Source organism: Crocodylus siamensis, chromosome 10 (assembly GCF_052110815.1).
Source record: "Crocodylus siamensis isolate JL-2025a chromosome 10, ASM5211081v1, whole genome shotgun sequence".
In the NCBI taxonomy this organism is placed as follows: domain Eukaryota; kingdom Metazoa; phylum Chordata; order Crocodylia; family Crocodylidae; genus Crocodylus; species Crocodylus siamensis.
This window is the reverse complement of record NC_143404.1, coordinates 15,977,020-15,992,945: the sequence shown is the minus strand read 5'-3', so window position 1 is coordinate 15,992,945 and position 15,926 is coordinate 15,977,020. Positions and strand designations below refer to the sequence as shown.

General features: G+C 41.2%; 1 protein-coding gene across 4 annotated transcripts in view; it reads right to left on the bottom strand.

The window, feature by feature from the left end:
• Window positions 1–108: 108 nt before the first annotated feature.
• STK32A (serine/threonine kinase 32A) overlaps window positions 109–15,926 on the bottom strand; it is a 73,656-nt gene continuing 57,838 nt past the window's right edge. For all 4 annotated transcript variants that reach the window (XM_090065331.1, XM_090065329.1, XM_090065333.1 and 1 more), the window contains 5 exons: window positions 14,536–14,652; window positions 10,079–10,204; window positions 9,150–9,278; window positions 5,936–6,000; window positions 109–5,549 (listed from right to left, as the gene is read on the bottom strand). In XM_090065331.1, the coding sequence (XP_089921457.1) occupies window positions 5,456–5,549; window positions 5,936–6,000; window positions 9,150–9,278; window positions 10,079–10,204; window positions 14,536–14,652 (531 nt within the window). In that variant the 3' untranslated portion in view covers window positions 109–5,455. The remainder of the gene's footprint in view (window positions 5,550–5,935; window positions 6,001–9,149; window positions 9,279–10,078; window positions 10,205–14,535; window positions 14,653–15,926) is intronic.

Here is a 15,926-nt window from a genome sequence, read left to right as displayed (position 1 = left end):
GCTGGAGAAAGTACTCAAATATGGGACAGACTCTGGAGAGGATTCAGCAATAGTCTCTATAGTGGAGTGGTGGGGGGGTGACATCAGACAGATTAAGACAATGGCTTCAAAATCTTGTTACTTGCTCTAATGAGATACCTTAACTCAACCTCATACAGGGTCTGATGAGAGGTTTTAGCACCCACAGGGACAGCTGCTTACTAAAGCATATGGATGAAGTGGTTCTTTCACAAGCAAATAGTACAGCCACTGTTTAAACCCTGGAACATGGTTTATTAATAATATTAATCAGTCACTTGCATTGTCCATTATTTGTTCATTTTTGCCACGTCATCCCATGATAAAATAAACCTGGCTCCCCCTCAAGTTTTCTGAATACATCAGAAAAAGGGACAAAGTCCTGCTTCAGGTTGTAGTTTCCAGATGTCATTTGCTGAAAGATTTTGAAAGCTTAGTTACATGAAGGAGAAAAGCCCATTTCAAATAAAAAGTCAAGTAGAGATCTAGTTGGCTCAGAGCAACGGAAATTCACTTTTTGGCTCAAAATGCAAGTGACCTCAGAAACAACACTGGCCTTTGAGTGTCTGGGAAGGAGCCACAGATTTTGTTTTATTCGGATTTCTGGTTGATCAGATTCAGACAGAAGGGGAAAGGAAAGCACAGGGAGAGGCAAAGAATGGCTTTTGCAGCGAGGACATGAATTGCTCACCACTCAATGAGAACAGGAAAGAAGTCAAGAAAGGTGAACATTCAAGGCTGCCAATGCATTAAAGTATGTAATTCATAGCACTACTATAAAGTAAGTGCTTGGGTTAGTTTTCAGTTTTGGCATACACAAGTGCAATGGGATGTGTGGCTGCTTAAACCGATATCAAACTTGGTCCAATGTTATTCCTAAGAAGCTGAGGTTCAATCATAGTTAAATACGAAAGCTAAAATTTACTTCTATGCAAAAGGGCCAGAACCCCACTGGATTCAACGCAGTTGTGTTTGCTTATGCCAGCAGCATACCTAATCCATAGTACATCCTAAGTGAGTAGCCACACTTGCCTTTTACTGCTTAGGATGGATTGCTACCTCCACATTGCCTCGTCCCAATCAGCTGTGTCCCTACCAGCCCCACCTGCTATTACCTAGGCCAGAATTAAGGGTAGGTAAAGTAGGCAGCTTCCTACCTTAAGAAGACGTCAGGGGTGGCTAAAAAGCAAGTTGATTATTTAACAGCAACAACTGTTTTCTGTAGAGATTGGCAATGCTGTGCAACATGCCATGAACAGGCAGCACTTGTCTTTGGATGAGTCAGCTCATACTCGGCGGTTCTGAAGTTCCTAGATTAGCTACTGATCTTCACTCATATTGTAAATTGTCCTGGCTGAAACTATGGTCTCTTACAAAAAAGGGAAGCCTCTTTCTAGACGTTATGATAAAAGAATAGCAGATGATCCTAAAGATGTGGCATCATTTATGAATTTTAAACCAAAGCTTGGCAGGTCATATGAACAGGTACTGTATACCAAAATGTCAACCAAGGGCTTGGACAGATGTTCAGTTTCGCCGGGAAGAGTCCCTACTCTGTCTGGAGAAATCAGGAGTGTACATGCTTTGTAATTTTTATCCCAAAGTACAAGTGGCCACTTTGGGAAAAAAATAACTCTGGAACAATACAAGTGAAGCGGCTGCCCAGAGAATCCTCTACAAACCCAGCAACTTTTGCTTCCTCTCTCCCCTTCACACAGGGCCAGAGAGAGTATGAGGCAGTCCCAGCCAAGCAGGGAGCAGAGTGCTTTTTGGGCTGGAAACATCCAGTGTTGAAGCACTTAGGGGACATGTTCTGTTCCTGGCTTGTTCCCTGCCTAGATCACACTGCAGCATCTGGGTGCCAGGAAGCATACTCTCTGCCTGGCAGCAGCTGGGCTACAGCACAGCATGCGGGAGGGGAGGGCAGAAGGACTCTGTGCATAGAACAGGTGCAGATTCCCCCCCACCCCGACCTTTCCTGCCGATCCCTGCCCACATTTGACCCAGCCAGTCCTCCCACCCTGAGACCCAGGCTATACCTGTGTGCTCTAGGGCCCCATGGCTGCCCAGTGTCTGCACTGCCGTCTCTTTGCTTCTCTAGGAGCGTGTTTACACATGGCAGCAATAAACGCTAGTCCATAATGCGCCAAAGTATATTGCTCCCAGGCACATTGTTTGTGTGCGTGCCTGGGACCACAGCATATTGAGCTGGGTCAGAGTGCCCCATCTGGCAGGGGGGCCAGGGGGTCAGCCTGCCAGCCTGGGGCTGCTCTGACCTGGCTCGATGGGCTGGTGGGGGCACAAGGGTGCTCCAGTGTGGGGCTAGCTGGCAAGCAGCCCCCCGCACTGTAGCAACCTCATGCCTCTGCCAGCCGTGTCAGCGTCTACATGTACGCTACTGCAGAGTAAATGCTCCACAGCAGGATAGTACTTGTATTTACAAGTGCTACCCTGCTGCAGAGTTTATTAGTTTACTCCAGCCTAATAGTCTCGCACGTGTAAATGCCAAGATGTTTACTGCTAAGCTAATTAGCCTAATCCTCAATAAATGTCTCATGTAGACAGGCCCTGTTTGAACTTCAGTACAGGTCATTCATTGCATGGAAGTTTTTCTCTCAGGAAAACAAACCTGGGAGAGTTGTCCTGGATGATTTGAACACATGTAAGCAGTCTAAAGCAACATCATAGGATGAGTAAAGAAAACTAAGGCCAAATTAATTCTCTGATGGAATACTGTCAAGCTGTTTTCGAAAGTGTTTTTTGATTTGACCCGGCCATATAGAATAGAAACCATTCCCTTGGCTGCAATAGATGAATCCTATTTATCCCACGACAGGACCTTCTTTAAATTTGTGGCACGTCTTGGAAAATATGACCTTCTAATGAAAGGACATTTCCAACAAATTACCTTGAAGGACTTTTATCATTAGTACCCAAGCAAAAATACTCAAAACAACATTAGTTTTGGGAATACAAACAAAGAAATTATTTCTGCCTTCAAGGCTGCAAAGTATTTTCTATTATATTTGACTTGTTTATAAAGACATTAGTTAGCAAGAGCCGGCAACAATGATTGTGAGAATTGCTTCTTCAGAAACAAGCAGCAACTGAGGTGAAAGAAGGCAGCACTAGAAACATCGCTTCATTGGCATTTTGAATATGACAGAGTCTATTGACTCCAGAATGAAAGAAGCTATGCTTTGGCAGTTAAAAGATGTGGAAATCTCACTTTGCAATATGAGAGGTCAAGGTGAAAACAATGGGGAAAATATGAAAAGCAAAGGCAGCAGCATTCAGAAGAGAATTCAGGACTTGAAAAAGCATTCTTTGTCTCATGCAATGCACATCCTTTGCACTTTGTTCTCAATGATCATCGCACTAAAGCTGTGATTTCTTCATAGTTCAAAGGGTTTATCCTTTTTTGTGAGCTCAGTGCTCAGCTCTATCACACCAATATATGAGAAGTCTGTTCCCTAAACCCGCACATAATGATTGGAAAGACAAAGTGGTGCAAGCAGCATATATTAACAACTGTCAGAAGTCTGTGATCCTTTTGTTTTAATTGCCAATGACTCAAAGCCAAAAGAACTTGGGGGGGAACCAAATCTTGAAGTGATGCCGAACTGCTGGCTTTCAAAACCTGCAACAATAAATTCTTGTGCATTGTGGTACTTTGGCACGATATCCTTTATGAAATCAACTTCATAAGTAAAATGCTTCAAGAAGCAAAAGTGCATATTAAACAAACAGCACATCATCTAAAAGCCAGGATATATTCCATTGTAAACTACCAGTCTGATTCACAAGCGTCCCGACAGATGCTAAGGAACTGGTAAGGGAGAGCTGATAAGGGAGAACTCCAAGTCAGATTCCTGCAAGAAACACAATTTAAGGAATGAACCAAAAAACAATGTTTAACTATGAGGCTAGACATAAACTGGCCAGAAAAGAACTATAAAGTCATTTTTTTCCCATTAGGCTTTGAATTCTACCATAGTTGAATAAGACTTTTTCAAACGTGAGAAGAATCATAAACTATTTCACTTTTTTTAATGATGCCTCTGAAACATCATAGTTTTTCCTGCCAAGAATTACAGCAATAATGCATCATGTTAAGCAAACCATTAGAAGATGCCAACAGTCTGGTGAAGAGACATCTCTGATACAAATCCCCTGGGTCTCCACAACTAACCAAGTTCTCAGCAGGCAACTCTAACCTGAAACATACCCAAAAGGCGCACTAGAATTTCTGTGCAAAAATACATTTTTACCCTTGTTTCCAAATGTATCCATCACACTCAAGAGTCTATTAGCATCAATTTTATGTGTTGCAAGTAGAGAACATGTTTTTTCAAAGCTTAAGTTTGGGAAGACATTTACATCAGATGATGGCACAGTCCTCATTGCTGGGGTCTTGCTTTAATTTCAAAAAAGTCTAACCACAGAGACTACTAATCTCAAAAGGTGCCAAACAATTTCATGTGTATCAAAGCAAAGAAAAGCAACTTTCACTAAAGATGCTGGCTGCTACTGCCAAATCTTCGAGGGAAAAAAAGACTTTAAAGGATTGATTGTGTATTTGATTATCAGGTTCTTCACTTTGTTTCTTACTTACATTATCGTCAATAGGCAAGTGTGATGAATCTCTCACTATTTTAATGGGAAGTCAGGATGTTAACAGGGATGGCTGAGAAAAAGTATTGCTGCCTGCTCTAGAAAACAGACTAAAGCTAGAAGAAACTGAATTGTTTTTCTCAACACAAACTAAGAATATTAGAAAGACTCCAAGTTCCAAAAACACCTTTCTTATATATTGCTCTGAGTCTACCGCTCAGAGCATCCTCTTTTGCTCGTAACAATTAAAGGCAAGTCCAAACTAAGAAGCCCACATGAGAATCCAAACTTACAGTTTGAGGCTGTTTCTGGTGCTCATCCACCGCTACTACCAACATTATGTGACAGACCTACTATCTATGCACTAAATACCCTTCTGTAACTTCCCATTGGTAATCAACTGATTCTGATACCAGATAAAGTACTCAGTACCAAATGCTGTGCAAGCAAGGATCCTGTCCCAAGGAAGCACCTATTTCCTGCACTCAGGATTTGTCCTGAAAAGGTCTCATCCATTTTCTCATTCATGGTCAAGTTCCTACAACCAGGCCAAACGGGAGGAAAAGCTGGCCTTTATTTGTTGTGGCAGGCTTTTTCCAGGGGGCAGTATCAAAGCTGTACCATCACTGCCCCTAGTATTCACCTGCATGCAGGAGGAAGGAGGAATGGAAGGCCATATAAGCTCCTATCTCAGAAGCCCTGTGCTGGGGTATCTGTAGTGTCCTTGTAGCAGTGGGCTAATTCTATTGCCAAGCTTCACAAACATGTGTAGGTGTGCATTGAACTCAAAGGGAAAGACACCAGCGCAGAAGATAAACTAGTCTCAGAGGTTGTTGTTCTGGCCATCCTCTTCTTTTGGGTCTTTGGTTTGTGCCAGCATTAGACTCTCCTGGATTTCATTATGGTGATGTCTCATCCTTGCAAAAAAAGAAGAAAACATTCAAACTTAAGTGACAAAGCCAACATAATGCAACAGTTTATATTCTCTTCACTGCTATTTTGGTGGGTATTTGCTATCATATTCGCAAGCCGGATTACAGCAGGTTTCTCTTCTAGTGAGTTCTGTAGTCTTGCTTATATCTTAGTGTAACCGGCATGGTCACTAGAGACATTAACAGGCTTCCCCATCCCCTTTCAGAGTCACTTCTACAATTTACTCTCCCCTTTGCAAGGGGGTTCTGAAGTCAGCCTTGTTTAACAGGGACTATTAATTACTCCCGAAACAAGGCTCTGCATCAGGAGGATCCTTACAACTTGTGGCTGCTGGGTGAAATTCAGAGAGTTTCTGCTCTACCGTACTTACTTTTCTCTGTTGAAAACAATGAAGTCTCTTTGGAGTATCTCTAGGTGCTTCTGAAGCTGGCAGGCCTTCCAAATTCAGGGGGAGGAGAAGAGAGAGACAGGTGAGGGGACAGTTAAAGTTCACAATTGACACAGGAAACTATTACCAAGTCCACACTCATGAGGCATAAATGTGTTTGTATCTCAATTTACAAGAATGTTAATGAAAATTTAATTATATTTCTGTATAGATATAGATACACACATAGACACCCACACTTCTACAGTGTCTGGCTGTTGCAGGAGATATCAAATCTAAGGTTATAGAACAATTTGCCTTCCTGTAGTGCTCTGAATCATAGGATATGCCCCTATCAGTCTTAGTGCTAGACAGGACTACATGCAGCACCAGCATGAAAGCTAACATTACAGTAATTCAAGTGTTATTTCACTTGTCTGAACTCAGTATGAGAAATAACTTGAGCAAAGACTGTTCATGGTAACTGTATGCTGAAGACACCCACAGACCCATACAGAACATACAGAGTCACCTCTTCACCCGTGACTGAAATTCGCTCCATTCACATTAGGGAGGAAAATAATATTAACCAGCACAAGAAATGCACAACTTTGAGCAGGAAGTGAGAAATAAATATTTCAACCAGACCACAGGAGACATTTTAAGTTGGCAAAATACTAAATTCTCACCTGAAATTTCACCAAGACAGTTGGGCTTCTAAGTATACCTGTAAGAAATTGCCTTTGGAATATATCTTGTCTGAAACAGTCTGTCTCCTCATTCATTAGATGAGAAGAGTTGGCTTGTAGTCACAACACAGAACTGGGAGGCAGGAAGCTAGGGGTTATTGTTAGTATTATTTGATCATAGTGAGCGCATCTACACATGCAATTAATATGACTGAATGTAGTCTGGCTCAGTTTGAGCCAGAGTAAACTAATCGCAACATCACCAACTACATCTGTTTTTAAGTGCAGTAATTTACTACGCTGACAGATACCACTTGTATCTGATGGGACTATCTGGCAGCGCAGTAAATTAATCTACTGCACTTTAATTGCCATGCACATGTAGACAGTGATGCTTTACTGTGCAGCAAATTAATCTGTTGTGCAGTAAAGTGTCTCATGTAGATGCGCCCAGTGTGTTTCACAGCCTGTAGAGCCTACAGACAGATCCCTACCCTGCTTTGCAGAGTAAAGTGCTTGGAAAGGCAAAGTATTATAAACAAACCCCAAGTTGGATTTCCTCATGCCATGGTCAGGCAGGTCAAACATGCCAAGATCTGGACCAAGCATCTATCATATTTACTGAGTTCATTGAAGTTGGAAACAATTTCAAGGTGAGCAAAGCTTAGGCTAGGATCAGTTTTGCACAATCACCATCTACCAGCATCCATGCATTCACAGACCAAGAACAGCAAAGAGCAAATCACACATTTATCAAAACCCTAATCCTGATCAGACAGATTGGCTCTCAGAGCTCTGAAGTTCAGCTAGTTCATTTATCTCAGAGGTAGTATTCCACTGGGCTGCCAGCAGCCACTTGCACGCCAGTCACCTGCGCATGATGAAATGCAAAGTGACGGATCCCTTCTTTGAACCATTTGTACGAGCCAGGCATTGACAGCAGTTCTTAAAGAGGACTGCTCTAGCACCATTTAGCTGTCACTGTGCAATGCTCCCCAAAGCTGCAAGTCAACATGCTTCACTCTTCTATGACAGGCTCCAGCTTTGCCAACAGCAGCCAGCAGAATTCATAGCCATCCATATCATGTTTAATGCCACCTGAGTACCCTACTCAACTGTTGCTTCTTTACACATCTGTGTTCCTCAGAGCTACCATTCTCTCACACAAGAGGCAGTGAAGAGACCATTGCAGATGCTAGGCTCTATTACTACCTGCTTAGAAAGCCCTTAATCATGAAGGTTTCCCTCAATGAAGTCTAGTGTCAGTAAACACCTGTCCTACATGCACAATGACAACCAGAGAAGCAGACACAAAAAATAATGCATAACCAATAGCTACAGTTCTAAATACATTACACACATGTGCAGTGCACACATGTGAACCAACAGACTCAAGCATTTCAAGTACTATAAACTGATTTTTTGTAAGGATGCTTCAAGAGCTCAGGAGGGCTTTCTAAACAGGAAGCTCCTTGTCAATCACAAGAGTCTCCCCATCAAAAAATAATAGGATCTGATATGATAAGATCAGATACCACAGACTCCTCCACCTCATCCCCCCTGCAAACCTCCAGGGTGTTACAAAATCAGGTTTATAGTGGTGAACATTTAAGAATGGGATCTTTACCGTTAAGGGATACAAAGCAGGTACAGGAGTTGGAGTGAGGAAAGAAAGAGAGGCCTTTCAAAATGAATATGAGGTAAGCCAGTCACATAAGAAAAGGACAGGTAGCAGACAATCCACAAACAAGATAGGGCATGCTAGAAGTGGAAAAAGTGTCAAGTGAAGACCAAAGCAGGATTCAGAATCAAATCTAGACAGTAGTTTTTAACGATGGGGAAGTCAGAGCAACCAGCCTCCTTAGAACATTGTGTTTCTTTTCCTGAATACATTTTCCTTTACACAACAACTTTCACAGGCCCTAATGCTTGCACAAAACCATATCCAGGAGCTGTCCTGGTTCTGCTGACAGGACTCAGTCTGCTGGCAACACCTGCTCTGCGCAGCTGACTTGCAATGGGCAGGGCAGGCTGTTTTTCTGAGCCTGTTGCCATTGGTACAGATGGAACAGAATCAATTTTGGTCCTGAAAGAGCTGTTAACTTAGGCTATGATAAAATATTTAAGATGTTCAAATGCAGCTGACCTTTAAATAACTTAATATAAAAGAGACACCATACTGTCTATTTAATTAGAAGCTTTAGCTTTAACAAAACCCAAGAGCTCTCTGTGCTCTAGAAAGGAAATTAGTGGGGCCAGGATTGTGCCCTAGGACTTTGTTAAGACTCCTTTCAATCACCGCTAGCTAACATGCTTTAAACACAACCTTTTCCTTAGTTTAGATGTGCAGCACATCAGCCATTTATACGCGAGCTTTGGGAGTAGGGGCTAGCGGGGTACTTTAATTAGAGCCGCTCTAATTAAACCACCTGAAGCGTCACGTGTATCAGCATCCTCATGCTGAAAAATGGCAGTGGGGGGTGCTTTAACTAGCTTTTGTGCAAAAACCTTGTCTTTCTTGCTCTCACCTGTGAAGAACTGCATTTATTGGTGTCTTTCTCCTTCTTAGCCAGACGTTTCTTTTTTTTATGGAGGGGTTTGGACTCCAGGATCATTTCTTCAAGTTCAAAGGTTGGGTCACAATTCAGTCTCCCTTTCTATAGGGGAAAAAAAGGACACTTGAGCTGAACTCAGCCTACCTCTTACCAATAGGACAGTGCTTTGGAATTGAACTCTGTCATGAGTAAACCAATTACAATGACAGCCAGAGCTCCTGCTGCACCTTTTACATATTTTATCAGCTCCCTCAGTGAGGAGGACATTGCCAAGGTGCATTTCACATTATTCTAAAAATCTTTTTCTCTTTCACTGCCTGTTGTTTATACTTGCCCGTTGGATGCTTCAAAGTGAAATCCAGAGTAGTCCTTTGGTTAATTATGATTTCTTCCCTTGCACACATGCAGGGTCTGTTATGACAAATCATTTGCCAGGCACAAGCTATTATTCTAAAGCAGCTGGTAACCACAAGGTTACATGCTTTACTATTATAGTAGGGATGTTTGTGAGCCTGGGATGACATGCATCTCTTCTAATTGTAAAATGGGTCATGATCATGATCATGGTTGTTCACTTGAGTTGTTTGCTGCAGGAATGCTCATGAACAGTGGGTACACATGCTAGAGCACTACACCTTGGACAATATTTCACATAAGATCAACAGAACATTTGTCTGGACATCCAAAACGTCATAATTTTCCGTTAAATAGCCCTGATCATATTATACAGGACATTTTGCATTGCCTTTCCCCTTTAGTTTTAAGTGCATTCTTGTTTTAAGTGTGTGTCACATGTTGCCATTCTGATTGGGTACATAGGAGTGAAGGATCATGGGTAATGTGTAGACCGGTGTCCTGGTTGTGAGGGCATTTTAAAGGGTTTTTAAATAAAATTGCCTTACAGTGGGAATGAATCCTGGTAATATCCTCTTCTGTTGAACTGCATCCCAGTTCACATCAGCCAGATATGGAAAGTCTTGGATATCTTTCAGCCGAGAAAAACGTTTCTCAGGATTTGGCTCAAGCAACTGGCAATGAAAATTTAAAGAGAAAGAGACAGCACTTAGCTACAGAGCCAGGGGAAGACGATCTAAATAGATAGTCTGTAGACATGCATTTGTTGCAAATTTTGACACAAAAAAGGCTATAAGACACATACATAATACTAAGATTTGTGAAATTTTATCTGTCTACTTAATATAGCAGATGCCTTAAAATGTACTAGTTATGCCTTTGATAATTAGATGGTGTTCCTTTTATGTACCCTCTTCCCTTTATTCAGTGAATTCCTATGGGAGCTTTCAAATACTCTGATAAAACCACAGTCACAAAAGGCAAGTGAAAAGTTTTAAAGGACACTCAAGTGTATTTGCTCACAAGGGTTGACCGGAGGCCGTGTGATTTTTCAGCGTGTAGTTTAATAGAATAGAATTTGGGCTAGATTGCAATAGTGACTGCAACCCAGAGCCGAGTACAGCAGATGAAGAGAAACAGAAGTGGGTGGAGTCACGAGCCTTCGCTCTTCAGTATACCGGTCAGCCCGGCTGAGTTCATGGGGATTGTTGTAATCTGCTACTGAACGGTAGCACATCACCATATTCATTCCCAGAGGAAAAGGGAAGTGGGTGAGCAGGATTCAGGAATCACCTTCTGACTTGCAATGCATCTCGGGGCTACTCCTGATTTTCTGAAATGTATGCACTGGTTCTCTTGTTGAGGCCATACCTAAATGATCCATTCCAGCCCTTTCACCTCCATTCTTTTCATTCTGCTTCACCTTTTCTCAGTTAAGACTCCATTCTTCAGGGTGGTCCTCATTGGCTTTGATACCTGGATGAACCAACCTAACCTTAACCCTCCTGCTGGGAGGATGGTGCAAGGGTTGTGCAATCTTGCCATTACCCTTGGTGGCTGGCCACCCTCCTAAACTGTTAGGAACAGTCCTCCTTGTCAGAGAAATATACCAGCACCATAACCACAGGACTGGGTTCAGCAGCCTGGTGTCAGAAATTAATGTACATTTGCTTGGGATCCTTTTTTTTCGTATTGTCAAAAGCTGAGTGGTTTTAACCTGTGCTGTCCTAATGCTTACAGCACAGAGACCTCAACCCATTCACTGGTCCTATACATCACACAGGCTAGTGTCTGGCAAACAGACTCCAAATCAGAGCCAAGATAACCTCATCACTAATGACTTCTTCCACTGGGATGCTTACTTGGCTGCAAACAAGGAAGACTTTCCTTTTAGTAATGATCCAGTGAGGTCTTTCTTATTAGCAAGTGGAGCCGAGTATCTAGCTGAATGTCACCATTTGTCCTTGAGTGAGAACAAATCATGTGAAAGGTTTTGTTTTAATAGGTCCTTTTCTCTCGCATGGAAACCTTGTAAAATCTGTTCCATTTTTCTAACAGTATTTTTTCCTCCAGTCATCCAGTTTTAATAAAATTCCAGCTGGACCAGAATCATATTCATTTCTTTGGACTTTGCACCAGAATTTCCCCCCTAATATTTCAAAGAATAAGTCTGGGAATCATTTCTATAGTTTGTTGCTAGAGAGTTTGTTTGCATTAAATAAATTAAATCAACTTTATACCACAAAAAGACGTATTTTTAAACAGATATTTCAACATAAGATATGAAACCAAGTTAATAAGAAAAGGGATTGTTTAGTGTTGGAGCAAGGGGGTATAATTAGAACTGAAATGTTTCCTGAAATGTGGAGAAAGATACCAAGACAACTTTCCAATTGTGACATTTATTAGACTGTAGCACAGTTTCCCAAGACCAGTGGTGGAATATACACTGGATAGAGCTCTGAGCAATACAGATAGTGAACAATCCCACACAAGTAGGTAAGCAGCGGGCTGGCTAATATTTCTCTTCCTTCAAACTAAGTTACCTAAATTGCTCCATTACCACATATATGAGGAGCTCATAATCCTCAGCATATTTATATTCACAACATTTGTGTGAAGGAGGAAAGTGTTATAATCCATTTTTAGAATGGGGAACTAAGGCGCTCAGGGTGGCAAAAACTGACTTGCCTGAGGTCAGAAAAGGAATCTGTAACAGAGCAGAGAATTAAATTCATCTTCCAGTTCCCAGTATAATATCCTATTCACTGGACCATTCTTCCTTTCTGACTTCAGAGATTTTATGGAACCATAGAAATTGTGCTATTTGATTCCAGTTTTTTTAATTAGGGATTTTTCATCTGAAACATGATAGAATGATTATTGAATTCTGAGTTTTAATTTTGATAGTTCTGTATTGAAGAAACCTCTAGCAGCCTATTCTTAAAGAAAAAAAGAGAAGAAAATCCACAAAAACCACCCTCAAATTTAATAAACAAACTAACACCTTTAAATACCTGCTCATTGTTAGTGCTTGCAACCAGGGTGTGAATGGTATTACCCTGAGGTGCAAAGGCAATGTAGCGAGAGTAACAGTGATAGGCAAGTTGAGTGTTAACACCATTCACTCTTTATTTTCCTCATAAAAGCTTGATATCTGAGCCCAAATGTGAGTGGATTAGGTCTGTTTTGAATGATTGAATACATTAAACACTAATGGAAAAAGTCATTGCAGATATTTGAATCAGGACAAAACTTAACATCCCAGTTGGTCTCATATATAATACATATGGCTGTTAAGCCAGATGCAAAGGGCACATGGACATTTAAATAAGCATGACATTGCATTATTCATTTATGAGGCAGCCTATAGGATTTACAAGCATGTCATGGTTCAGATAAAACTTTCAGCAAAAATAAAAATACATACAACGTAAAGGACACCTGCAACAAATATCCTTATGTTACTGTTTCAAGGTCAAATTCCAGCCCAATGCTAACTATTCCTGTCACCTAAATTTTCCATTTCATTCTAATTAAGCAGTAAATGTCTTACATCTGCTGTGGTGGTTTTTAGTACAGTTTTTCTGCCCATTTCCTACAGCACAAGTGAATGTGTTTCAGTGATGGAAAGACATACTATACACTGTACAGAGCCTTTAGAAAAAAAAGGTGTGATAAAAACATAAGGTATTTTGTCAGCCATATCTAGTCAAAAACCAAGGAAAGTTTCTTAAAAGGTTTCAGTATGTGACCCCATTATCCACAATCTTTTTTCAGTCCCTGCTTTTAGTCTAATGATTTCCATAACAAAATGACGTTTGTGCTTGCTGCAAATCCAGTTTCAATAAAAACCTTGCTTTGGATCACAGTTATGATCATCAAAAATGATGATGATTTTGAAAATTATTTTCCTCAAAATTCAATAAAATTGTTGCAGAAAGTTATCAAACATTTCATGGAAAAAAATGGAACATTTTGACAGAGTCAGTATTTTGGAGAGGTGGGTATTCATTTTGGAAAAAAATAATGGTCCGTTTCATTGTCATTGATACCTATAGCCTATAGGTATGGAACAATGACAATGGAAGTGACCATTTCATTGTTATTGATATTTACAGGTATCAGTAACAATGAAACAGATCATTATTTCAGAGAGTCAATACAAGTTAAAATGACACTTCCAAAGATTGACACTTCATGTCTCCTTAGAGCAGCCACAACATTAGCAACTGTGTTACCAGTCCATGCTCTTCTACCACTGGGCTTTCAAGTACCTGACCTTGAGGTGACTTTCCCAGCTGTTCTATATTAATGTAGATGCCTTCCCACTAAAAACTGGATTGTCAATATTTTAGATATGGCACCATGAGTCATGAAAAGGTTGTTAGCATTGGATGTCGACAGTAGGCTTGCACGAAGCATAAAGTATTCGCTTTGGATTCAGAGGGACAGTGATTCGATTCAGTGATTTGAATCACTGTCCCAATTTGATTTAGCCAAATCTGAATCTGAAGATATTTGGTACCAAATCTTATTCAGCCATAGACGATACAGGCAGGCAGTGCCGGTGGGAGCAGCTCGGGGAGCAGCCAGATGAGCCCAGGCTTGAGCTGGCAGGCCAGGGAGAAACTCCTCATCTGGCTGCTCCCTCAGCTGCTCCTGCCGGCACTGCCTAGTACCTGTCTGTACGGTCTACGGCCAAACCTCCAAATCTCTCCAAACCGATTCAGAGGCTTTGGATTCAATTTGGAGAGATTAATGGGCCTCCTGATTTGATTCAGCTTTGGAGAGTTGGCCACCAAATCGAGCCGAATCTCCTCCAAATTGAATCAGATACCAAAGCTTTGCACAGCCCTAGGGGACAGAATCTGCAGTGGTCACATACAGCTCAATTCAAAGGAGACTGATCCCAGTGGGAAGACTCTATTGGCTTTAGTGGATTTTAGTTCAGGCTCCTGGACATGGCATCTACTGAGTTGCCCTCCTCCCAGTTTGCTCTCACCTGTTTTAGTAGGCCCACCATTTCTTTAGACCAAGCAGCAGGATACATGACTGTTGCTGTCTTGAACACATGAGCAATATCCATTGTTGATGTGTTGGAGCGAATATGATATGGTCTCTGAAAACACAAGCAAATCATTATAATTATTTTTAAAAAACCCCAAACCACTATTGGAAATCTTTGCAGGGCAAGAAGTCTCCAAACAGAGTTTCTTTATACATTCTCTCAGCCCCCCGTTGCTGCTCTAGATTGAACCATTGAAAATCTGTCACTGCGGAGACTAACTAGACTGAAGTGAATAGTTACTACAAACTGAATAATGATAATAATGGCAACAACAACAATAGGAAAGATGAGCAGCAAGATGAATAGGAAGGAAAAGCAAAGGTAGAGTTGTTACCAATCTGTTTTCCCCTGGCTCAGCTAATATTTATACCCTAGAAGGCCATTAAAAGGGAATTAATTTAGTAGCAGTGTAAGGGCCAGTATTTATTCCTCATTCTCTGCACACTTTAAATAGCGTTTTTCTGTTAATTTCTTATGTTTGATATGGGACTGTCAGAACAGAAGCTAGTGGGTTTTCTGCCCCCCTTTGACTTTCCTTGGAAAAGGTGACAACTCCAGTAAAAAGAGAAAAAAGACAGTACAAGAAAAGACAGTTATGTTCAACCTCCCTAGAGAAAGGTAGTTGAACAGAGTATGTCTGCATGACACAAAACAATGTCACCCAGAAATACTGGAGCTAGCCCTGAACCAGCTAGGTCCAGTACCAGAAGCAGTATAGCAATACAGTAATGCAGCAGTCTTGTTCAGACTAATACGCAACATGGTTGCGAAGTCCTGTAAAGTGACTCCTAGGCTGCAAAGTAACTCCTCCTTCCTGTATGGCAGTTGTCCTAAGGCAGGAATAAACAGGCTCTTAATTTTCTTTCAGCTATCAGTCTGAATTGTGTACATTAAGGTGCACATGCAAGGTGGGAAGGATTCAACAGCTTTGATGTAACGTGGCATTTGGAGAGGTCTAGGTCTAATCTGCCATCTGTGCAAGCTGAGCTTGCAAAGCACAACCCAGTTACAACTCATGCAAGTGGACACCACTCACTTATTTAATTGATGCATGCAGCCCCATGAATCTTATAATTTAACTTGACAGTAGCCAGTGGAGAGCATGAAAAGACAAGATTGCTGCAATATTCCATTTCAGCAGATGGTTTGTAATACGGCTGTGCAAAACAGCACCGTTTTGTTTCCTTTCGACTGCCATTTCACCATTTCAAAGGGACAGTGTTTTGTTTCGTCATTTCATTTTGAAACCACCGTTCTGTTTCATTTCATCGAAACAGTTTCAACTTTTCACCCGTAGGCTATAATGGGGAATCATGAAAATGGAT